Source organism: Podarcis vaucheri (assembly GCF_965113315.1).
Source record: "Podarcis vaucheri genome assembly, chromosome: 9".
Classification (NCBI taxonomy): domain Eukaryota; kingdom Metazoa; phylum Chordata; class Lepidosauria; order Squamata; family Lacertidae; genus Podarcis; species Podarcis vaucheri.
This window is the reverse complement of record NC_138767.1, coordinates 3,111,067-3,134,754: the sequence shown is the minus strand read 5'-3', so window position 1 is coordinate 3,134,754 and position 23,688 is coordinate 3,111,067. Positions and strand designations below refer to the sequence as shown.

General features: G+C 44.4%; 1 protein-coding gene across 3 annotated transcripts; it reads left to right on the top strand.

Annotated features, from left to right (window-relative positions):
• Positions 1 to 1,700: 1,700 nt before the first annotated feature.
• Positions 1,701 to 22,013, top strand: LOC309540062 (uncharacterized protein). 3 transcript variants are annotated; one of them, XM_082236678.1, is made up of 10 exons: positions 1,701 to 1,825; positions 2,635 to 2,739; positions 2,853 to 2,916; positions 4,983 to 5,147; positions 7,323 to 7,418; positions 9,121 to 9,219; positions 10,152 to 10,238; positions 15,472 to 15,623; positions 17,355 to 17,458; positions 21,647 to 22,013. In XM_082236678.1, exons 3-10 carry the CDS (start codon positions 2,889 to 2,891, stop codon positions 21,714 to 21,716), a joined length of 801 nt encoding a protein of 266 aa, XP_082092804.1. In that variant the 5' UTR covers positions 1,701 to 1,825; positions 2,635 to 2,739; positions 2,853 to 2,888; the 3' UTR covers positions 21,717 to 22,013. The 3 variants fall into 3 exon arrangements, with proteins under 3 accessions (XP_082092804.1, XP_082092802.1, XP_082092803.1); XM_082236676.1 differs by having other exon boundaries at positions 21,588 to 22,013; XM_082236677.1 differs by having other exon boundaries at positions 1,728 to 1,815; positions 21,588 to 22,013.
• Positions 22,014 to 23,688: the final 1,675 nt, after the last annotated feature.

Below are 23,688 nucleotides of genomic sequence, written 5' to 3'. Positions count from 1 at the left end.
CCTGGGACTTCCTGTACACTTTCAGGATGTTGTTGGGGATAGAAGCCAAAAGAAAGTTAGAAAACCATTAGTCGAGGTTGAAGGAATTCTCAGGCTGTGCTGTGATAGCCAAAGGTTTGTTATGTTGTATAAGATGGGATGTTATGTTTGGAAAATATGTGTAAAAACCAATACAAATTATATTAAAAAAGAAGAATGAACTGATCCTATATTTTTTTCCCCAAGGTCATGGTGTCTTTTAATAACAGGACAGAAGGAGCCTGGTTTCATTCTCTTTTTCTTTCTTGGTTTTCTCTCTACAGTCATGCCTCACGTTACGTTTGCTTCAGGCTGAGCGTTTCCAGGTTGCATCCCGCGCAACCCGGAAGTACCGGAAAGGGTTATTTCCGGGTTTCACAACTCACGCATGCTCAGACGTGCAAAATGATGTCACATGTGTGCGCAGAAGCGGTGAATCGCAACCCACGAGTGTGCAGACGCGGGTTTCATTCTTTTCAGGTTGCGAACGGGCCTCCGGAACGGATCCCATTCGCAACCATAGGTATCACTGTACTTTGTTTCTGTGTTCTTTTTCTCTCATTTGAGTGGTGATTTGTATGTGGAACCGCTGCTTTCCCCCCTGGACATCACTTCCACCATTGACATCCCTGTAATGTCCTGAAAAATCCAGACGTACAGTATGGATTTCAAACTAGATGCTTATATTGCCTTCAGTGTTTAAGCATTTTTACTCAGCTATGACTTCACTGAGGCTTCCTCTGGATCATTTGAAGCAAGACCACAACACACAGGGCAGTTGACAATATAGACTCTCAATCTTTTAACTAGAATATGCCCTCCTTCTCTGGAGACTCATGGGGGATTACATTATTTCCACAACTTTTTTGCTTCCCTCAACTCCTTTTTGTAGGCTTTCTCTTTGCGTTGCTGCGATTCCTTCTCACTACCACTGTTGTCTGAAACAAAGTGAGAAGCAGGTGAACAAGCATGCAAGTTTCAACAGTGAAGATAAGGAGGCATAGGAGTCCTCTATATGGGGCCATGGGGGCCCAGGCACCCATAAATTTTCAAAGAAGGGGCCACCCCCCAGAAAAGTTCTACACCGCCGTGCACCCACGCTGCAGGGAGTCTGCATGACATGCCAGTAAGCCAACATCACATGCAAATGTCACAGTGATGTTGTGTGGCCCCAGGCCCCCTCTGTCACCTGAGCAAGAAGACTTTTGTCAGTGCCCCCCTCCACTGGGTGACGGAGCCCTCAGCAGTTGCCCACCCATGCTGGTCCTTGATGCTGGTCCAGGGAGTGATCACTTTGGGATCCACTTGCCTGTGGCAGTTCTTGCTCACCACAGTTGGAACTAGAATAAGCCTAGATATAGTCCTTTCCCCGAGGCAGCCTCTCTCCTCTCTGCAACTGTAGATGCCATTGCTTGACATTTCCCCTCTGCTCTCCCTGGTGCAGCCAGTGAGGAACCTGTGACTGCAACTGCTATTCAGCCCTCCTTGCTGTTGTGTCCGGCTCACGCAGCTACTACTGCCTGAATTCATAAGGAATTTTAATCATAATAATAATAATAATAATAATAATAATAATAATAATAATTCCATAAGATAGCTTTCCTAGGTATATGCTCTGTGTGGAATCTTGATTGGCTGCTTGTCGTGCCCAATCAGGAAGAAACAGAACCTGAACAAGAAGAGTTCTGGAATGTTCTGCATCAAAGGGCTAGGTAGTTGAGCCGCTGAAGGAACTGCGGGAACAAACAGAGAGGCAAAGAGAAGAAGAACTGACTGAGGCACGACAATATCCCAGCAGTATCCCACGGTATCACAGTGAATGTTATAAATGTTATTCATATGAAACTACTTTATGCCCACTGCATCAGTTTGTTGGGTATCTTGCCCAGCCAGTACGATTTCAGCAGCTTCCTTAGATCTCAAGCAAGAAGAAGTCCTTTACCAGCTCTATTGGGTCTTATACTGCAGAGCATCTGGTCTGTCATTTAGGTGTCACTCACAAAGTTCCAGTTCTCCTGTTCTGCTGGGAGAGATGTAATCTCATAGAGGTACCCTGGTGGCAGTAAAAAATTTGCTTAAATACTGAGGGTGGGGGGCAGGATGTTGTTGTTTAGTCATTTAGTCGTGTCCGACTCTTCGTGACCCCCTGGACCAGAGCACGCCAGGCACTCCTGTCTTCCACTTCCTCCTGCAGTTTGGTCAAACTCATGCTGGTAGCTTCGAGAACATTGTCCAACCATCTCGTCCTCTGTCGTCCCCTTCTCCTTGTGCCCTCCATCTTTCCCAACACCAGGGTCTTTTCCAGGGAGTCTTCTCTTCTCATGAGGTGGCCAAAGTCTTGGAGTCTCAGCTTCAGGATCTGTCCTTCCAGTGAGCACTCAGGGCTGATTTCCTTGAGAATGGAGAGGTTTGATCTTCTTGCAGTCCATGGGACTCTCAAGAGTCTCCTCCAGCACCATAATTCAAAAGAATCAATTCTTCAGCAATCAGCCTTCTTTATGGTCCAGCTCTCACTTCCATACATCACTACTGGGAAAACCATAGCTTTAACTATACGGACCTTTTTTGGCAAGGTGATATTATCTTTAAATTCTATTTTTTCCTTACTATTTTAAGAGTTCGCTCCACTACATTGTCACGTGAAGGAACCCAAGATGAAATACCACTTAAAATGAGGAGGTAAAATGGCAGCCAAGGAAAAGTCCCCATCAATGAAGCAATGTAAGCACTTTCCACTTTTATTTATGCTCACTCCTTTTCCAACTGCTCATTAACTACTACATTCTTAATTAAAAGCTGTGTTAACGGTCTACATTATATGGTTCTGAACATAGGATGACGTGAGGAGCCAATCCGAATGAGCAGTTAAAATGGCAGGAGGTCTGACATTCGCAGAAGGCAAGTTGTTTCTGTTTGTATTTTCTCTCCAGAGGAACCCAGGACAACAGGACCCACACTCTCCTCTTGGGAGTGAGGCCCAAATATGTCCCTTCTGCCCCTCTGACTCCTCCTTCCTTCTATCCTCCTTCCTTCCTTTTGTCTTGGGAGTGTGATATCAAGGAGGGGGGCAGAAGGTTATGTCTTGGTTACTGTACATTTCCAAGCACAATTCAAAGTCTTGGTGCTGATCTTTAAAGCCCTAAATGGCCTCGGTCCAGTATACCTGAAGGAGCATCTCCACCCCCATCATTCTGCCCGGACACTGAGGCCCAACGCTGAGGTCCTTCTGGCGGTTCCCTAACTACAAGAAGCCAAGTTACAGGGAACCAGGCAGAGGGCCTTCTCGGTGGTGGCGCCTGCCCTGTGGAACGCCCTACCACCAGATGTCAAAGAGAAAAACAACTACCAGACTTTTAGAAGGCATCTGAAGGCAGCCCTGTTTAGGGAAGCTTTTAATGTTTAATAGACTATTGTATTTTAGTGTTCTGTTGGAAGCTGCCCAGAGTGGCTGGGGAAACCTGCCCCACCTTTCTGCTTTCAGGATGCGAACCACCTGGCAGAGTATTTTGAAGGTCATTAGAACCCTGCTGGATCAAACCAAAGGCCTATCTAGTTCAGCATTCTGTTCTCACACTGCCCAGCCAAGTGCCTAATTTTATGGTCCTTGTGAGGCTATCCAACAGCCATAGGATTTTGTGGACATTCCTTTCCATGAACTCCTTGTTGCATCTGCAGGAACTTTAGCCCCTGTCCTTCCTTTGCAGTAAAAGGGATAAAAAGGGTTAGCTCAGGGGATGGTGGAATAGAACAAGTTTTTTTAAAAAATAATAAAATAAAAATATCACTGAGACTTTGGATTTTCTTGATCCAAAAAATTTCCCCTTCTTCCAACGCCCCCGCTCTCCAACTATATCAATGGGAGGTTTGTTGTTGTTGTTGTTTTAAAAAATGCCTATGGGAGGAGAGGAGGAGAAGAGCAGGCAGGTCCCATTTTCTGCCCTGCCATCATGACGCCCGCAGAAATTTGGATTTGGTTGCTCTTCCACCAAACCAGTAGGATTGAACATTTTGCGTGGTGAGTTCCCACCCACCCCCCAGTGGAAATAACGACACATGACACAATTATTTAGGTTAATGGGCTAAAAATGGCCACAACTTTATTGGTTACAGGTGATGAGTCGTATTGGTATTGGGTTAGGCATTGGTCCTAACTGACTATCCGGCTTCAGCCTGTTTGCTTGAAGACCGGGAGTCCTGCTGATGCACATCAACTAGGAACTCCCCTGGGGTCACCACTCAGGGGCGTGCCTTAGGCCCTCACCTCCATAGGCTTCAGACAGGGCCATGCCTCCCGGAATCCTTTACCGGACTACCCTTCAATATGTGGGGCAGGTGATGGTGCTTCATCCACATAACAATACCCATACCAATGCCTAACCGCCAATGCCAGGGAAGTTGTGACGATTTGCTACGAGGTAGGCGAAAACCAAGTGGCTTAAGGGAAAAAGCATAAGACTATACGTATCTAGAGCAGAAGCTTGATTACGGTAGTTCAGTAGTAAGAACCCTCAAGATCCTAACCAAGAAAAAGCTAAGGAACTAGGACCTGGGAGACCAGGGCTCAGATAGTCACTTGGCCATTAAACTCATTGGGTGACACGGGACTAGTCACTGCTTCTCAGCCTGACCTACCTCACAGGGGATCAAGTGAGGAGGGGGGAGAACCATGTATGCCCCCTTGAGCTCATTGGAGGAAAAAGTGGGGATAAAATAAAATAAAATAAACCACTTTAGGAAACAGGAAATCCATGCAACAAAAAGAGGTCACCATGCAGTCTATACACTTGTATCCAACCCATTGTATTTCTGGTCATATTGATCAGATCACTCACTATCAGAAGTCTCTCCCCCACCCCTTGCAATATTTAGGAAGTAGTCTGTTATGTATGTACATTACTTAGTGTTGTGTAATTGCTTTATATTTATTTTAATGCAGATTTTAAAGAGAAGTTGTTATTTTACAGTGCCACAGGATGCAGCTAAAGAAAGAGCTTCCAAGTCCCAGTTTAGTTCCAGAACTAATATGGAATCAAAAAGTAACATAGGGTCCCGATCCAATGTGGGGTCTAGATCCAATGTGGGTTCCAGATCAAAAATAGGAATGAGAAAGCGGCAGCAATATATGGCAGGTATGTACATTGCACACCTAGCAGTGGTTCATCTCCACCCCCATCGTTCAGCCCGGACACTGAGGTCCAGCGCTGAGGGCCTTCTGGTGATTCCCTCATTGCGAGAAGTGAAGTTACAGGGAACCAGACAGAGGGCCTTCTCGGTGGTGGCACCCGCCCTGTGGAACGCCCTCCCACCAGATATCAAAGAGATAAACAAGTACCTGACATTCAGAAGACGTCTGAAGGCAGCCCTGTTTAGGGATGTTTTTAATATTTAATGCTGTATTGTTTTTAACACTCAATTGGGAGCCGCCCAGAGTGGCTGGGGAGGCTCAGCCAGATTGGGAGGGGGGTATAAATAAAAAAAATAATATTATTATTCATCATCCTGTAATGAGAAGCACAGAAAGGGGAGGTTTTCTGTTCCTGTCTGGGGCCATGATGGCAGCTCTCCCATTCTTGGGAGAGACTCAGACATAGGGAAGATGGGTTATGTGAGGCTGTAAAACCTCCTGAAAATCCCTGAGGTGATTCCAGGAAACAGGGTACCCGTGGCCATCTGTGTACACTCTCCTGCCACCAAAGAAGCTGGGTCTTGAACTCCCCGTCACAGAGGCTGCCTCCATAGAACACAATGGCAAGAGACAGAGCGCCTTCGAAATTTGGAACATTGGACTAAAATTAAAGGCACCTCCAGTCCCTGGCAGTGTGTGTCATGACATCACAATGTGGGCCGCTGAAATGTGTTGTGGGAGGTGTGGTTATTGGTTAGGTCAGGGGTCTACAACCTTTAAGACAGAAAGAGCCACTTGGACCCGTTTCCAAAGAAAAAACAACAACTGGGAGCCGCAAAACCATTGCGACATTTAAAACAAATATATCTCTGGAGCCACGATCTGACAGCAGGCGGGAAGGTGACATCGGGACGGTGCGTGACTAACGCACGCATCGCCCCCATGCGCCGTTACAGCCAGTACAGCGCCCGCCACAGTGAGGAGTGTCGGGGCGCACAATGTGCCTCCTCCCCTCGCTAGTATCCGCCCCGGAGCCGCAGCAAAGATGTAAAAGAGCCGCATGCGGCTCCGGAGCCGCAGGTTGCAGACCCCTGGGTTAGGTTCTTGTTTTGATTATGTATTTTGTCTTTTTTATACTACATTTTCTATGTTGTGAACTATCCGGAGATAAAGGACAGTATACAAAAAAAAAAAAATTTTAAGCGTTAGTCCAAAACATATAGAGAACATCAGGTTGGCAAAGGTCGTTGTAGTAGAACGCTTTCCCCAGGGAGTCTCGTCTGGCACCTTCATTATATATATTTAGGAGCCAGGTGAAAATGTTCTTCTTCAACCAGACCTTTGTCTGATTAATTTTCTTTGTACTTTTAAATGTGCTTGGGGAAGGGGGGAGGCTACGGCTTTGATTTGCTCTTGTTCTTGTTCTAATTATGTATTTTGGACTTTTATTTTTATTTTTATGTTATGAACCATCTTGAGATCTACAGATAAAATTAAATAAATAAATAGTGGGGGGTGATAAATTCCTTTATATAAATATACTCTTCTACTTAGGAACTACTGTCGACCCAAATGTTTCTCATTTTAAATTAGTTTTGTTACCTGGCTTCAAGAACTTTAATTAACTTCATCTGTTTATTTGCATTTTCTTGACTCAGTTGATACTACTGCTAATACAGATTAACTGGTTGTTCCCAGACTTCTGCTGCAGGGAAGCAGCCACATATGATGTCAGGTGTGGAGAATGCAGGCATGCTTTGGGGGAAATATAGATTATTTAAGACAGATACATTTCGAAAACGCCCCTGATGATTTATGGATTCATTCAAATGTTTTGTTGCTTAAAGCATTTGTTTTTGTTTTTGTTTAGTCGTTTAGTCATGTCCGCCTCTTTGTGACCCCCTGGACCAGAGCACGCCAGGCCCTCCTGTCTTCCACTGCCTCCCGCAGTTTGGTCAGACTCATGCTGGTAGCTTCGAGAACACTGTCCAACCATTATATAGTTATAAGCATTATATAGTTGTATATATGCAAATGATAGTATATATAAGCAAGTATTGCAACACACACACACACAAACACAAAAGGACCAAGCTATATTACTAACTGAAGTAAAAGTCTTACGTTGGCTCACTGTAGTTAAAGCCAAATTTTCTTTCTTTTTTTTTTGTCTTTCAAGGGAAGCTAGCTGCTTTTCAATCTCCTGTTGGTACATTTATTACCATAATGATGTGCCTGATCCTTTTTTTCGCCACCATTGGAGCTGTTGCTTTTTGTAAGTTCAATTCCTTTTGCAGAGAAAAGCCTTTAGTATTATCCTGACTTGGTTTATTTCGTTGTGAATATTGATTGATAAGACTATCAATCTAGCCTCTTCTAAGACCTTTTACATCCTCTTAATTTCAAAGAGTGAGCTAAGGGTGTGGTTAAATCTTGCCTGTTGAAATAAACACTGCTGAAATCTTGTCCCTAGACACTTTAGATCAGAGGTTTTCAACCACAGCTCCCTTGACCAACTACACTCTTTCTGCAGCTCCTCTGTGGGGCTCAGGAGCCCAGTTAGGTCACCCCTTGCCTGCACAGCTGGCAGCCCCTCACCCCTTTTCAAACACCCTCCCTTAAGGAGTATTCCCTCCTCCCCTTCTCCCCAGCCAGCATGGTGTAGTGGTTAAGAGCAGTGGACTCGTAATCTGGTGAACCAGGTTCGCTTCCCCGCTCCTCCACCTGCAGCTACTGGGCGAACTTGGGCTAGTCACACTTCTCTGAAGTCTCTCAGCCCCACTCAGCTCACAGCATGTTTGTTGTGGGGGAGGAAGGGAAAGGAGATTGTGAGTCGCTTTGAGACTCCTTAAGGGGAGTGAAAGGCAAGATATCAAGTGCAAACTCTTCTTCTTCTATATCAAGTCCAAACTCTTCATCTTCTTTTCTCCTTGGGAGTCCTCTGGGCAGCCGCTGCTGCTGCCCTTGGTCTCTGAGCTGCCCCCCCCCCTTGCCCCAAAGAGAGGTGCCTCCTCTAAATGCCCCACAGGGGCCTGGGAAGCTTCTTCTTCTTCTTCTTTGGCGCTCACTCATAGTCGAGTAAGATTGTCTTCCTTGAACAGTCTTAACAGTGAGTCCATAAGTGACTGTGGAGGCCAATTCTGGATCCACACATCCTTCCACAGTGGGGACATAGGTTTCTGGGCAGGAGTTGATCATGGTGAGGGTTTGGCAAATGTGCCTTCCTCTTAGCCCGTTTCTCCCTTTCTTCCTGAGTTCAAGCATCTACCAAGTCCATGACACCTTTGGTAAAGACTGTTCTCCAATTGAAGCTCTCACAGGCCAGTATTGCCCAATTGTCAGTGTTTATATAATCTTTTTTTAGATTTGTCTTTGAGAAAGTCTTTAAACCTCTTTCACTGTCCACCAGCATTATGCTTTCCATTTTTAAGTTTGGAATAGAGTAGTTGCTTTGGAAGACAAAAGATGGCATCGGAGGGGGGAGGGAAGGAAAGAGGGACAGAGGCCAGTGCTGCCCATGGCAGCCCTGACCATCATTCAAGGCACTCCAGAGTGCCACGGCACACTGGTTGAAAACCACTGCTTTAGATACTTCATAAGCCAACCTAGCTTTTGGGCTTCGGAAACTCACCTGTACAGAGTGAAAATGTGGGTCCATTGAGCTCAGCATTGTTGGAACCAGAGAGAGCTCGCCTTGTTTTTTAGGCTCCAAGCAAAAGAGAGGCAGCTTTGATTAATACAGATTGTGTAGTGAAGACCTTTTTACTTGTCCAGACTGTGTAAATTTAATGCAATTTTTGCTGGAATGCTGCCCGCTCTTCTAGTCTGAAGATCTGGTTGTGAAGTGACTGCTTTCTCTGGTGTTGAAAAGAGGCTCAGGGATAAGGCACAGGGAATGGTGATTCAGTATCAGCCCTGGTAATCCCAAGGTAGGAGTGCAGCCACACTGGAACACCATCTCTTTTCCTCTGTTCTAGATCATGAGCGATCGAAAAAAATAGTCTCCCTACGAACAGCAGTTGCGAAGATTAGGGAGTTTATGATCAAAAAGCAACCATCCCTCAAACGCAAGAATGGTAAGCAATGAGATGCTTGGTGTCCGTCTGTCTTGGGACACAATGGAAGAGTGAAGTCAAATTGTTGGAAGGTTACAGCACGTGCTGTGGCTGTAGAGACCGATAGAGGAGAGACGTGTTTTGCTGTAGCTGGGGCAGATGAAGGCGTCCGGTTGTACTACTGTAGAGGCACCATGGCGCTTGTTCTCTCTGCACTCCTCCCAGTACTCATTCCTCCTCTGGTCATTGCTATGGATGCACAACCTGCCTCCAGCACTGCAGTCGTCTGCAAGGGATTCCCACATGGTGGGGCTTCATGTCACATCTTTGTAGCGCTAATTTGGCATGCCAATAGGCCTGGTGCCTGAAACCAGCTCCATGTAGAGTACACCTTTGGGTATCCAAGAAGGCAATGGATTAGAGCTAGTAAATTCAGAACCCACCACACCCAGGGTTATTCTTCTGCAACAGAACTTATTTCCAGTCTTGTCTCAGCAAGGAGCATAGTGGATGGGTTGTGGTGGGACTGGGCTAGGCACAGTATCCATGTGCAACATGATGCCCACAATGGCACCCATAACCCCCTTCCCCAGAAAGAGGGGCAGCTGTTCCCCCAGCAGTTGCTCATAGGACTAGAACTTTTGCAGATCCCACAACTTTGGTCAGTAGTTTAGATAGCCAAATCTTTCCCACCTTATGACATAAGTATTTTGGCATGGGCTCAGTAAAAAGCAAAAGTATACACTCGGGGATTCCATTTGGGTGGAAGTTTGAGCTGCTTTCTGTCCTTGGTGATGTGAGCCAGGATTGCTCCTATATGGGTACTGTATTAGAATTCTGCTCTCCTTACATCAGGTAGGATATGACAAGCCACCAGAATCTGGGAAATGGCTTTCTAATATACCTGTATAGCTGTTGAGATACAACTGCCTTGAATTGTTTGCATCCTTTAGATTCTGTAATACTTAAAGCAGCTCAGAATTTGGCAGAAGAATTGCTTATATGGGATGCCAAAGCACGCGAAGTACAAGCTGGAATTGGTAAGTTATTCTGAAACAGCGATGCTTAAATTTCATGGTATGGAAAGAACCCACCTTGAGACTACACTTATTGAGATTCCCTCATCTGCATATTTCTTGAAGGTACAGTTTCAACTAAACTGTCAATCAGTCTCAAATACCCCCCTCCTAGAAAAGGTGTGTGGAGGGGGAGTCCGTTGTGTTGGTTTGCAAGCCCCCTCCACAGAGGCTAGCCCCTCTCACTGTCCTCGGAGCTTGCTTACCGGTGTCTCCGCTATGCGTGTGTGACGGGAAAACTGTTGAATCTCTTCCACATATAATGTTCAACTGTCCCCTACATAGCATAGCCAGGACTAAATTCCTGGGTCCTGTTTTATTGCGCTTGGTTGGCAGGCCTGTTGAGTCACACGCCGCACTACTTTTGCAGGATACAGATCCTTCGGTAACTCTGCAGGTGGCGAGATTCCTGAACGCGGTTATCTCACACACAAAAACCACTAAAAAACAACAACAACATCAAAAATTAATCGGACAGTTATGATGAGAGTGCATGTCGGATCTCTTTTTCAGTTTTCCTTTTTCTGCGATCCGTCCCTTGGAGCTCTCCGGGCCCCAAGCTGTTATTTGGCTCGGCTCAATGTCCCTCCCTTGCATCGTGGTGTTCTCTTTCTGGTGCCGAATATATCGGTCTTTATGCCTCTGCCCTTTTACGTTTGTACATATTGTATGGGCTAATAGCCGTAAATAAAATTTAAGTGTATTAAGTGTATTAAGGTAACCTCCTCTGGCTGATATCCAGACAGACCAGGGAGATTTTGATAGGCGACATTTTCCCAAGCGTGGGTAAAATGCACAACCCCTCTCTCCTGCTTCCGCAGGGGAAAGAAAATAAGTCAGAAATCTATTTACATGATGTTGATTTCTGACATTCCAGCACTACAGAAAAACACGTCCTTTCAGTTCAGTTCTTCTAGCAAGTCTGACAAACTTCCTGAACATGCGCACACAGAAGGTTTCAAGCTACACTCTTCACAAAGACTTATCCAGCCTGTGAAAGTCCTGGGAAACTCTTCTTTCCCACAGATAGGCGCATCATGTGATGTCAACAATCTGGCTGTCTGCAGCGGTGATGTTTCCATATACTCCCCCATATGAATCATCGTTAGCTGCGAACAAAGTCTGATCCAGAGAAGAAAACAAACAGTTGTTATATATATAACAATCCCCTGTTGTTTCAGTTCCACCCTTGGAACTACCCGCCACTGGTTTCACCAATGTAACTCTCTGGTTGTCTGTTTTCCAAGGAACGAGTGCATCTGCATTACCTTGGTTAGGGAATGTAGTGTTACGTTTAGCAACTCCCTGTTGTGTCTTTGTCTCTGACTTAGACATACCCTTAACCTGGCTTGAGTTGTCAACAATAGTAATACATGCAACAGCTGAACTAGCAAACTCTTGAGAATACCTCTTTGGTGGTACGCCCTTTGTGATTCTCTCAGACCTGCGTATGAGGTGCTGATCCTGTTTGCTGACTGGTTCAGTCTCAGGACTTTTTGGAGAACCAGTTCCAATAGTAAACAGTGGTTCATCCTTAACCTCTGAAGATCTAGCCATTGTGTGTGAACCTCTCTCAATAACTGTGTCAACAGAACTTTCTGAGCTTTCTGTGTCACTTTCAGTATCACTATAATCAGAATAATCAAATTCATCATCTGAATCATCAGCAGTGGGAAATGTGTGAAAAATTACTCTCTCCTGTCCAGGAGCACTTTCTAGAAATTTTGTGAGGATCACCTGACCAGATTCAGACAAAATTACTCTGTAGAGACCCTTTTCATAACCCACAAAAATGCGTCTGGCATTCTTCACCCCATCCGGAGTTTCCGTCCTGATTTGAGATCCAAAAACCTTAAAATGTGAGACAGAAGGTTTCCTGTGGAACAGCTTCTCAAAAGGAGAACTTTCCATACCTTTCGAAACCTTTCTCACCCAAGAGTAACAAAAACATGATAAAGATTCAGCCCAAAACTCATGTGGCAAGTGTGAACTCAGCAACTGTGCCTTCATGCCATTTTGCAACTCCTTGTTCACTTTTACACAGACAGTTTTGTTCCATGCAGCTTCAGAAACAGCAACCTTGTGCTCTATCCCTTGCTTCTCCAGGAAATCCTGGAAATCCTGTGAAAGAAAAATTGGCTTTTCATCTGTGAAAAGAAAATCAATATTAGCATCATGAATACTCTTAACCTTATCACAAAACTCCTTAAACCTTTCTAAGGTTTCTCTGGGACTCTGCAACATGTAAATCCATACATATTGAGAAAAATGATCAACAAATACAAGATAGCATTTTGCATTGCCTCTAGATGGTGCTAAAGGACCAATTACATCAGCATACACTCGCTGAAAAACACTGTTTATCTTTGTTGCCTTTCCTCTGGAGTCTTCTTTCGAGATACCTGCAAGAGAAAGCATTTTAGATTCACATGCTGTGCACATTTTATAATCATTTTCATCAAATGTCAACAGATACAGTCCGTCTTTCTCTCTGGCAGAAAGATACAGCTCTCCATCTTTGTAGATTTTGCAGCTTTCCTCATCATAGGATGACACCAGTTTCTTCTTAGTTATTTGAGAAACACTCAGCAAATTGTACTTTAAATCTGAAACAAAATAAACATTGTTTATAGTCAAGTTCAGGCTTTCTAGATACACAGTTCCGATCTCGGTTGCTTCCATTTCCTGACCATTGGCCAGTTTCACAGTGAAGCGTTGCTTCTTAAACCTAGAAAACTGTTCTCGGCGTGACGTCATGTGTTGTGTCGCTCCTGTGTCTACAATAAATGAGTTCTCCATGGATGATGTGACTTTTAGAGACATCAAAGCCATATCTGGTTTTGCCTGGGATGGGTACGACCTTTGTTTGAGGCCTCGGGCTTTACAGAGCTCCCTCTAGCTCCTTTCTCCTGATGTGGTGTCTCCTGACGAACAGCGTTCAGAGCTACAGCTTTCTCCTCTGTAGCAATTGTAGTGGGGGTGCTTGATTTCTGAGCTTCACTCCCCCCATGAGCAACAGCCATTGCAGCAAAAACAGGATCATCATCAGCAACAGCATCATCAGCAACAGTCCCTTCACTTCCCTCTTGTGGCTCAAAGCTCCTCCCAGCTTTCGATGAGCTCTCAAGAATTTGGCTAACTTCATCTTGGCTCTCCCCCTTTGGCGCAACCAAGTCTCGGTCCTTGCTTCCCACCCCAGCTTCACAGGCTTTGCGGAGTGACTCCCAAACGACCCTTGGTTCTTGTGCACCCTTTAGGACTGGCTCAAGATAAGCGTCCACATTTCCCGCCAAAATTCTCAGGACACGCTGCTTCAATTTACTTTGAATTGCAGCCTTCTCCCCCTTTGCTTGTACAGCAACAGGCTGTGGGGTCTGGACTATGTTCCACAATTGCTCTACCACCAGCAAGAATTCCATTGCAAAAGACCATTCTAGCCAGTTTTGGCTATTCAGTTTCTGAGAGAACAGAGCCATCTTTAATCCCAAGCTGCAGCTTCAGCTACAAACTGGAAAATCCAAAAGTCTATTGGGCTGTTTACAAGCTGCTTGCACTAGGCAGTCAGCCCAGCTGCCTGGAATTTTCCCTTTCTGAGAATCTGTAAACAATAAGCCTTCGTTGCAATCCAACAGCTATCAGCAAGCTGCGCTCTGCTTGGAAAGTCCCCTTTCCAACAGTTTGTTTACAACAAGCGTCGCTGGGGAAAAACCTCAGCCTTGCTTTCGCTTTTGAAGCTTCTTTTCTCTCTATGCTCTTTAAGCTAACCAGCCCATAAATTTAGCTCAAAAAGTACTCATGACCTGTCGCTTAGCAACGGAACTTCTTAACAGCTCTGGAATGCGAAGTATTTGGCCTCTCTCCGCTCTGTTCTATCCAAAACAGGAGCTTTTTTCTCAGTGAACCAAAGACTTTTCAATTCACGTTCACAGCCATAAATCAGCATCGCAGAGGTCCGTGGATCGCTGCTTATCAGCAAAAAAGTCTCTCATCTGGTGCTCAGCCGTCTTGTTGTTGCAACCATTGGGCTCTGCTACCACTTGTCGTTTTGCAAGCCCCCTCCACAGAGGCTGGCCCCTCTCCCTGTCCTCGGAGCTTGCTTACCGGTAACCTCCTCTGGCTGATATCCAGACAGACCAGGGAGATTTTGATAGGCGACATTTTCCCAAGCGTGGGTAAAATGCACAACCCCTCCCTCCTGCTTCCGCAGGGGAAAGAAAATAAGTCAGAAATCTATTTACATGATGTTGATTTCTGACATTCCAGCACTACAGAAAAACACGTCCTTTCAGTTCAGTTCTTCTAGCAAGTCTGACAAACTTCCTGAACATGCGCACACAGAAGGTTTCAAGTTACACTCTTCACAAAGACTTATCCAGCCTGTGAACGTCCTGGGAAACTCTTCTTTCCCACAGATAGGCGCAGCATGTGATGTCAACAATCTGGCTGTCTGCAGCGGTGATATTTCCATATACTGACACGTTGTACCCCCTCTCAGACATCTGCACTGGCTGCCACTCTGTTACTGTGGAAAATTCAAGGTGTAACTATTAGTATACAAAGCCCTCAACACTTTGGGACCAGGTTACTTGAAGTATCACTTCACCTCATATGTTCTCTCTTGCCTGCTTAAGTCTTTGGAACTGACATTTATACAAGTGTCACATAATGTTTGTTCTTCACTTGCAAGAACTGATCCTTCAGTCTGGCAGCCTGTACAACTGGAACTCTCTGCTCACACCTCTCCTGTGTTGTTTTCTATGCCTATGAAAAACAGTTTTGTTTAGGCAAGTTGTGCAATTTTATTATGTATTGTGGGTTTTTATTTAAAAAATTGTGGTTTTATCTATATTTTGATAATTTGAATATGCCTGCTATTTATAAAATCTTTTTTATGTGCTATTTTAATGAATATTGTGTACTATTTGTATGTAAAACACTTAGAGACATTTTTGATTGAGTAATGTATTAATCTTGTTAAATAAATAAATGAGAAAAATGATTGCAAATCTACTGATGAAGGCAAAGAGGGAAATGGAAATAAATAAATGACACTTCATTTAAATAAGTGTATTCGTTATCAGAACAAACATTTCAGAAAGTCAGATCTCCTGTAATTTGCATAAATTATGCTGGAGTATAATGAAGTATAACCTCCCCCATCCCTATTTTCCTTCCCTATTCCTGCCTTGATTTAAAGATGAGATTCATGCAAAAATGCAGTTAAAGTGGATCCACCACAAAGGGGCCCTCTATTTCCTTGAAAACAATGAAAGGACGTGGGAAGGTGCAAGAGACTTTTGTGAAGATGAAAAAGCCATGTTGATTTGTGTTGAAACTCAAGCTGAGGAGGTGAGTAGAACGCTGAAATGCATTAAAACCAAGGGCACCATCTTCTGAGATGATACAGTCTCAAGCCTGGATAAATGTATGTTGATTGGTTGAAGAGTGTGGGAGGAGATTATGAGCTGCTGTGTGAGGTGAGAGCTCACAACATGGGACATAAAGTCTCCTTCATAGGAGTCTACACTACCCAAGATAGAGATGAGGTGAAGCCCATGGGTGTCTGAAGACTGACTCTCTGATCCAAACTACATCATCTGCAGCATGGTGATGGGCAAAGCCTTGAGGGTGATGGTATTTTCTATTACAGTGGTACCTCGGGTCACATACGCTTCAGGTTACAGACTCCGCTAACCCAGAAATAGTACCTCGGGTTAAGAACTTTGCTTCAGGATGAGAACAGAAATCGTGCTCCGGTGGCACGGCGGCAGTGGGAGGCACCATTAGCTAAAGTGGTGCTTCAGGTTAAGAACAGTTTCAGGTTAAGAACGGACCTCCGGAACGAATTAAGTACTTAACCCGAGGTACCACTGTATGTTGCTAATGCTAGTGGATTTCATAGTGGATTGGAAATGGTATGAAGTACAGTGGTACAGTGCCATCCGAATCTGTAATCGAATCCTTTCAGATATAAGAGATCTCTAATAAGTATTCTCTAATAACATCCAATCCCTCAACCAACAAAGGCATGAAGCCTCGTAATACAATTTCAAATCTGACCTTGAATTCATAACAACAACACCAGGTCATTGGGTTAGTTGACTCGCATCTCCAAATTCTGAAATACAGGCAAAGCAGAGGGGTCAAGAACTTAGCATGTATACCTGAGACCTGGATGGATGAGCTCGGTGGCCCTATGCTGCCCCAGCTGTGTCCACCTGGGTACTTGGTGCAGCGCCATTCTGAGTCAGAGGGTTGTGTTAGCCAAACAGGTTATTGATTACAATGATCTATTTTACATACTTTCATAGTTGGAGTGCCTGACTGTACTGAAAAAGGATGTTATACAGCTGTCAGTCAGCACCAGTATTCCCTGTTTATAGGCCCCAAGAGCAGACAGACACAGAATGCCCTTTCAATTAGGTATTCACTCCCTGCCTCTTTGCAAACTCAAGCCGATTTAGAAACTGCTGTGAGGAGAGTTGAAAGAGGCAGAAGGAAATGAATGGCAGTGATTGCAGAGATACCTATTCTGAATAAATTTGTTTCTGATGGTTCTGTTAACTAATAAATGAAACAAATGGATCCAAACTACAAGAAAGAAGATTCCACATAAACATTAGGAAGAACTTCCTGACAGTAAGAGCTGTTTGACAGTGGAATTTGCTGCCAAGGAGTGTGGTGGAGTCTCCTTCTTTGGAGGTCTTTAAGCAGAGGCTTGACAACCATATGTCAGGAGTGCTCTGATGGTGTTTCCTGCTTGGCAGGGGGCTGGACTCAATGGCCCTTGTGGTCTCTTCCAACTCTATGATTCTATGATTCTATGAAATTGGCCTTGCGTATTTTTATTTTTTTAGGTCGTTGCACAAGTGGTATGTATAGCCTGTTCAGACATTTACATGAATATACGAGGGGAGAGCCTGTCTCTGATGCAACTTTCTCCCTTTCCATGCAATTTTCACTCCTGAAGAATGTCTGGAAGGTGCTATTGTGTTCCTAGGTAAAATATGCAGTATGAAAGGATTTGCAAAAAGATTCTGACTCCTCATTCCTAGGAAATACTTTCTGATCTCTTTGTAGGAATTCATAGAGAAACAAGTCTTTCCTACATACAAAGACCATTGGGTTGGAGTCTATAATACTGGGGAATGGAAATGTATTGATGACCAGGCACCTAAAAGCACGTGAGTCTCTGAACAAAATTATATTGTAGCACCCTTTCCTTCTCTGCACTCACATTCTGCAGTCTTCCAAATGAGCCCAGTGTGGGTGGTGGCGCCTTGATTCCCTTCCTCTCCTGACCTCTGCTTCCCAGGGTTTTTGGGGGGTGCCAAGCAATGTATTTGGCTTCACTTTATGAAATACATGTGGTTGGCTTTTTACTGTAGTATTATTCAGTGCTTGGACGCGGGTGGCGCTGTGGGTTAAACCACTGAGCCTAGGAATTACTGATCAGAAGGTTGGCGGTTCGAATCCCCTCGATGGGGTGAGCTCCCGTTGCTCGGTCCCTGCTCCTGCCCACCTAGCACGTCAAGGTTCAAGTAGATAAATAGGTACCACTCCGGCGGGAAGGTAAATGGCATTTCCGTGCGCTGCTCTGGTTCACCAGAAGCGGCTTAGTCATGCTGGCCACATGACCCAGAAGCTGTACGCTGGCTCCCTCGGCCAATAAAGTGAGATGAGCACCGCAACCCTAGAGTCGTCCATGACTGGACCTAATTTTATTGTATTGCATTCTATTGTATTGTCAAAAAAATTGATATATATAAAGGTCCTTTTAACTTGTTTAGGTGTTTAGCATATATGAGATCCAGTACACTCTTGGAAGGCACAAGTAGACCTCAGACAACGAACGCTGGATTTTCTCTATAGCATTGCTTTATTGATTAACAAACATGACAAGACAGGGAGCATGCACTCAATCACACACACATCCATACATTTCCCATACTCAACACTCTACACTGGATTGATCAGAACCAGTAAGAGTCGCGAGTGACTGGACGAAAGCTGTCAATGTCTGGCACACAACTGAGGCTGGAGGGCTTTGCAATTTATACACAATGTTGTCTATCTGATGCTTGGCAACTGCTGATGCTTACACAACTCCTTACTCCTTGTTGTTGGCATGTTTTTGGCATCTCACATCCTTGTCCTTGGCATCATTTCACAATTCTTATCTGATCTGAATATTGTGTAAAGTTGTATAGCCCACCTCCAAGCCTCCCTGGGCGTACTGTTCCTGGCACACGCTGTTTTTGCCAAAACATTATGATGTTTTCCACATTCCATGAGCTCTTATACAAAACAGTTCGTGATCAGTTCACTGACAGTTCAAAGACATTGCATCCATTTTGTGGTGTTCTTCAGCGATCTTTTTGGCCCATGCAAACCATACCATTTGCTATACAGTGGTGCCCCGCAAGACGAATGCCTCGCAAGATGAAAAACTCGCTAGACAAAAGAGTTTTCCATTTTTTGAGTCGTTCCACAAGACGAATTTCCCTATGGGCTTGCTTCGGAAGACGAAACGTCTTGCGAGTTCTTGCGAATTTGATTCCTTTTTCTTAAAGCCGCTAAGCCGTTAATAGCCGCTAAGCCGCTAAGCCACTAATAGCCGCTAAGCCGCTAATAGCCGTGCTTCGCAAGATGAAAAAACCGCAAGACGAAGAGACTCGCAGAACGGATTAATTTCATCTTGCGAGGCACCACTGTATAGAAGAAGAAGAAGAAGAAGAAGAAGAAGAAGAAGAAGAAGAAGAAGAAGAAGAAGAAGAAGGAGGAGGAGGAGGAGGAGGAGGAGGAGGAGGAGGAGGAGAAGAAGAAGAAGAAGAAGAAGAAGAAGAAGAAGAAGAAGAAGAAGAAGAAGAAGAAGAAGAATAGGAGGCCCCATTAGTTAAAGTGGTACCTCAGGTTAAGAACAGTTTCAGGTTAAGAACGGACCTCCAGAACAAATTAAGTTCTTAACCCGAGGTACCACTGTAAAAGCAATGAATGTCACTCAAAACTCATGTCACTCATGATTTCATGGTCTTTTAGTGTCCATTTATGACTTTTTCAACTGATAAGACAATTAGGTCCCTACCACATTCACACAAACAACTATAGTGCAATGCATTTTGCTGATGGGACTGTTTTCATCTCACTTGAGGAGAAGGGAATAGGGGGAAGATTCTATTGATCCTTTTTCCTCAGTTGTAACTGCAATGTACAGTATAGACATGTTACGAAGCCTTTATCATCTATCTATCTATCTATCTATCTATCTATCATCTATCATCTATCTGTCTGTCTGTCTGTCTATCTATATCTATCCTGCTCCCCCCATTTTCCTAGAATAAGTATTAAACTAACTCACCTGTAATTTGCTTGATAGGGATGGAGAACAGTAGGAATGATTTCCCCCTGCTGGCCGTGACAGACTGTGTCTTGAACTCTTCAGCTGCTCTACTGGGGGAAGAGTCATCCATTCTCCAGAACAACCCTGCCTGTGGTCTACAACAGTTAGGGCCTTTTTTGAAAAATTCATCTTCCTTGAATTTGTGAAGTTTTTTTCACCTTCCTTCTTCTGAATTTTGCTTTGTTCACTGCCTATTTCTGTTCTGTTACTGTTATCTTTCACGGCGCAGGTTTTCTTCCCCAGCCTTAATTTCAGCACTGTCTCCCACTTTGATTTCCCTTTACTGTTCTCTCTCCTCCCTGGGGTCTTCATCTTCTCCCTCCTCCATCCCATCTCCACCACAGAGACAGGAATGTTTTGGCTTTGCTTTCACCTGGCTGGGCAAGGGAGGTTTGTTAGTGGCTTTTTCTGAGATTGGACTTTGGTATACCTCATGTCTCTTAGCGTGCAGCTGCTAATTTGAGCGTTTTTATGACTGGTCTCCCCTTTGACAGGTCTCCCCTTTGAGCCCTTGTTTACCTGCCCTTTTAACATTTTGATGTTTAGGGCTGTGTTGCTGGTGGCAATCACTTTAGCACAAAGAGTTTCAGAGTAGGAGGCCTAGTCTTCAGACCTCCAAGTTGCATTTTTTATCAAGGTAGCCACCTCAGCTACCTGTAATGATAATTTTCCCATTGTGGATATTTGTAGGGTGGCAACATGGGCTTCTCCATGAAGCTTTGTAAAGCACTATAAAATAGGCTCAGGGACGCGGGTGGCGCTGTGGTCTAAACCACTGAGCCTCTTGGGCTTGCCGATCAGAAGTTTGGCGGTTTGAATCCCCACGATGGGTTGAGCTCCCATTGCTCAGTCCCAGCTCCTGCCAACCTAGCAGTTCAAAATCACACCAGTGCAAGTAGATAAATAGGTACCACTCTGGCGGGAAGGTAAACAGCGTTTCTGTGCACTGCTCTGGTTTCACCAGAAGTGGCTTAGTCATGCTGGCCACATGACCCAGAAAAACTGTCTGCGGACAAGCACCGGCTCCCTCAGCCTGTAAAGTGAGATGAGCACCGCAATCCCAGAGTCGTCTGCAACTGGACTTAACTATCAGGAGTCCTTTATCTTTAAATTTTATAAAATAGGCTCACTTTCATCTGCTGATGCAGTATTTGAGGAGAAGGCCCTCCAGAGAGCCTTGCCACAATAGGTGGATGCCAAGGAAGGCCTCCTTGGACTGAGGAACACAACCCTGGTGTTTGCCTACCAGAAGTGTCTTCCATCCTTATGAGACAAAAATGGAAATTTTACTAATCATTAATTTCTATCTGATGATAAGGATGAGGACATTCTGCATACCTCTCCTTCTTCTGTGTCCCGTCCCCCCCAGCAGGTTTTCATGGCTTAGGGCTTCTGTGTCAGTGCCTTACAGCTTTCAAAAGTTGTTTAGAATATTAGTGTCTTGTCTTGCCTTGTTTGCCTTTCCACCTCAAATGTTTTCAGGGCTGTTTCCTCCTTCCTCTGTGTCTCTCAGCGCTCTTTCTTTGAAGTTACACCTCTGAATGGACAGATTCCATTTTTCAAGTTGTGGTCTTTGGGGGTTGAAGAGTTTGCCTTTGCTTTGCCAGTTGAGAGGGACGGCAACATGATTCTCCTTGCCTACCAGAGAGGAGCTGAAGAACTCAAGACCCTGTCTGTCACGGCCAGGAGGAATTGTCATTGGCACCAGGAAAGTCCTCTGCTTGTTTCATCAGATAGGGATTTGCAGGATGTAAAAATTCCATTTTTCAAAGTTCCCCTGTTGATTCCATTTAAGAAATTGTTGCTGTGTTGGCTCCTTTCCAGCCTGCAGGTACGGAAGGTGATTTTAGGCTAGGAGAGAGCAGACATCCAGTCCAAATTGACTACTGATTAGTGCTGCCATTTGTTTTTAGATTCTGGAGGACTGGTATGCCAAGCCTGACCGTGCCAAATCCCTGTGTCTATATAATAGGTTTCTGTCGGGATCCAAGAGGCTGTTGGGAAGACACCAACTGCAGGGTCCGAAAACGGAGCATATGTAAGAAGAAGCCTGATAAAAGATGGTACACACGAAGCCCTTGAAACTGGATTCCACAATCTCTCCACTAAAACAAAGACAATCCATCGATTCCTCCTTTAAAGAGTCAACTATCCAGGTTGTGGAATTAGAACATTTATGAGCTCAAGTCAAAAGCACTTTGTCAAATCTGGTTCCTCCATGCTGGAAAAAAGACACTTTATTTTGCAACCACAAAAACTTGGACCTCCAATAAAATAAAGTGTGGAAGAGTTCAGTCATAGCCTGCTTCGAGTTGCAATAAATTAATTTGGTAAATCTACCATGGCTTTGCATCATCCTTGGACAAGGCACGGGTCAAAGATCCCCCATCTTGGAGGTACTCAAACTACTTTGGAATCTGAGGTGAAGTTGACTGGCTCTATGTCTCCAGAGCCTTCGGAGGGATTCTAAGGTGATTTATAAATCAAAACCAAACAAGGTAGCGAGTACTGGTTGTCCCACACCCTTTAAAAATAAGATATTATTGTGTTCTAATTGAACGTTACAAATATAAACATTGCTTAATAGATTCTTTGAAGAAGGTGAAGGAATTAATCATTCCGATTGAGAATTTTTGCAGAGATGCACATCTCATATATATATATATATATAATTTATAATGTGCCTTAACTGAAAGTATTTAAATTATGGAGCTCTGTATCCATTTACCACATCCTGATATGAAATAGCCTGGTAGTTTATGATGAGACCCAGTAATAAAATTATGCCCTTTTGTTTCCAGTACAGATTTCAGCACTGGAAAATTGAAATTTGATAATCCTAGACCAGATATGGTCCAGATTTATACTAGAGTCTCCAAGCAGATGGTCTAAAGCTAGGAATATTTACCATCAGCACCCAAGACATCTTGCTTCCCTGTCTCTTTTTCCAGCTTTCTCCCTGACTAAACAAAAGCTAATGTTTCTCCGGTTCTCCTCCCTACAAGAGGATGTGGTCTCCAGACAAGTAATGAAATGGGGAAACTACCACCTCCTTTGGGGAGCACCATTAGCTAGTTGTTCCCATGGCAACATGGCCAATAATAATAATAATAATAATAATAATAATAATAATAAATTATTTATATCCCGCCCTCCCCAGTGGAAGCCGGGCTCAGGGCGGCTAACAACAATAAAACAGTACAACAGTACAACACAACACTCTAAAATCATTCATTACAAAATTAACCCATTAACATGGCCAGTGCCATTATCTTAGCAAAGAGAATAGTTGTCTCATAATGGCATGTGATTGACAGGTGGGTGGTCCTGCCCACAAATTTGGCCCACAAGGCTGAGCCTTATAAGGACCTGTTCTTTGAGGCCAAAAGGTTTTCCCACCTCTGACATAAGACAATTTGCTGTTTACATTGGTCGTTTTCTGGGTTGGGTGATTGTTACAGGCATTTTTTTGCCTCCCTTCCACTCTGCCAGGGAGTGTTCAGAAAATGTCTTGCATTTGATTTCTATTTTCCCTTATGACAGAGCAGCCAGGCAGAATCATAGCCATGTCTTTGGTATTCTGAAGGCGGTATACCTCTGAACAGTCATTGCTGGGAATCACAGGTTGGGAGAGTGGTGTCACATTCAGAGTCTGCTTCTGGACTGCTAATAAGCATCTGGTTAGCCATTTTGGGCACAGGATCCTAGACCAGATGGGCCTTTGGTCTCATCCAGCAGGGCTCTTCCTATACTCTTAAGCCCCAAAGGGGTAACCGCTATCAATGCCATGTTTTGGAGGAGTCCTGAGCCAGGCACTTTCCATGGACTCTCTGCCCCCCTCCCACATTGAGTCTACCTCCCGACTCCCATTAGCACCAACCACTGCTCTTATTCTTCCTCATTGCTACCACCTGCTTGCTTGCCATGCAGAGATCCAAAGGGCGAGCTGGCAGTGGCAATTATTGCTGTTCCTTCTCAACAGCTCTGTTGTCTGAGCCAGAGTGAGAGGCAGGT

Coding starts and splice junctions, on each gene's coding strand:
- LOC309540062 (XM_082236676.1), top strand. CDS start 2,889: ATGGCAGGAGGTCTGACATTCGCAGAAG. Junction 2,917..4,982: donor AGGTCTGACATTCGCAGAAG/GCAAGTTGTTTC, acceptor GTTATTTTACAG/TGCCACAGGATGCAGCTAAA. Junction 15,624..17,354: donor TTGAAACTCAAGCTGAGGAG/GTGAGTAGAACG, acceptor ATCTCTTTGTAG/GAATTCATAGAGAAACAAGT.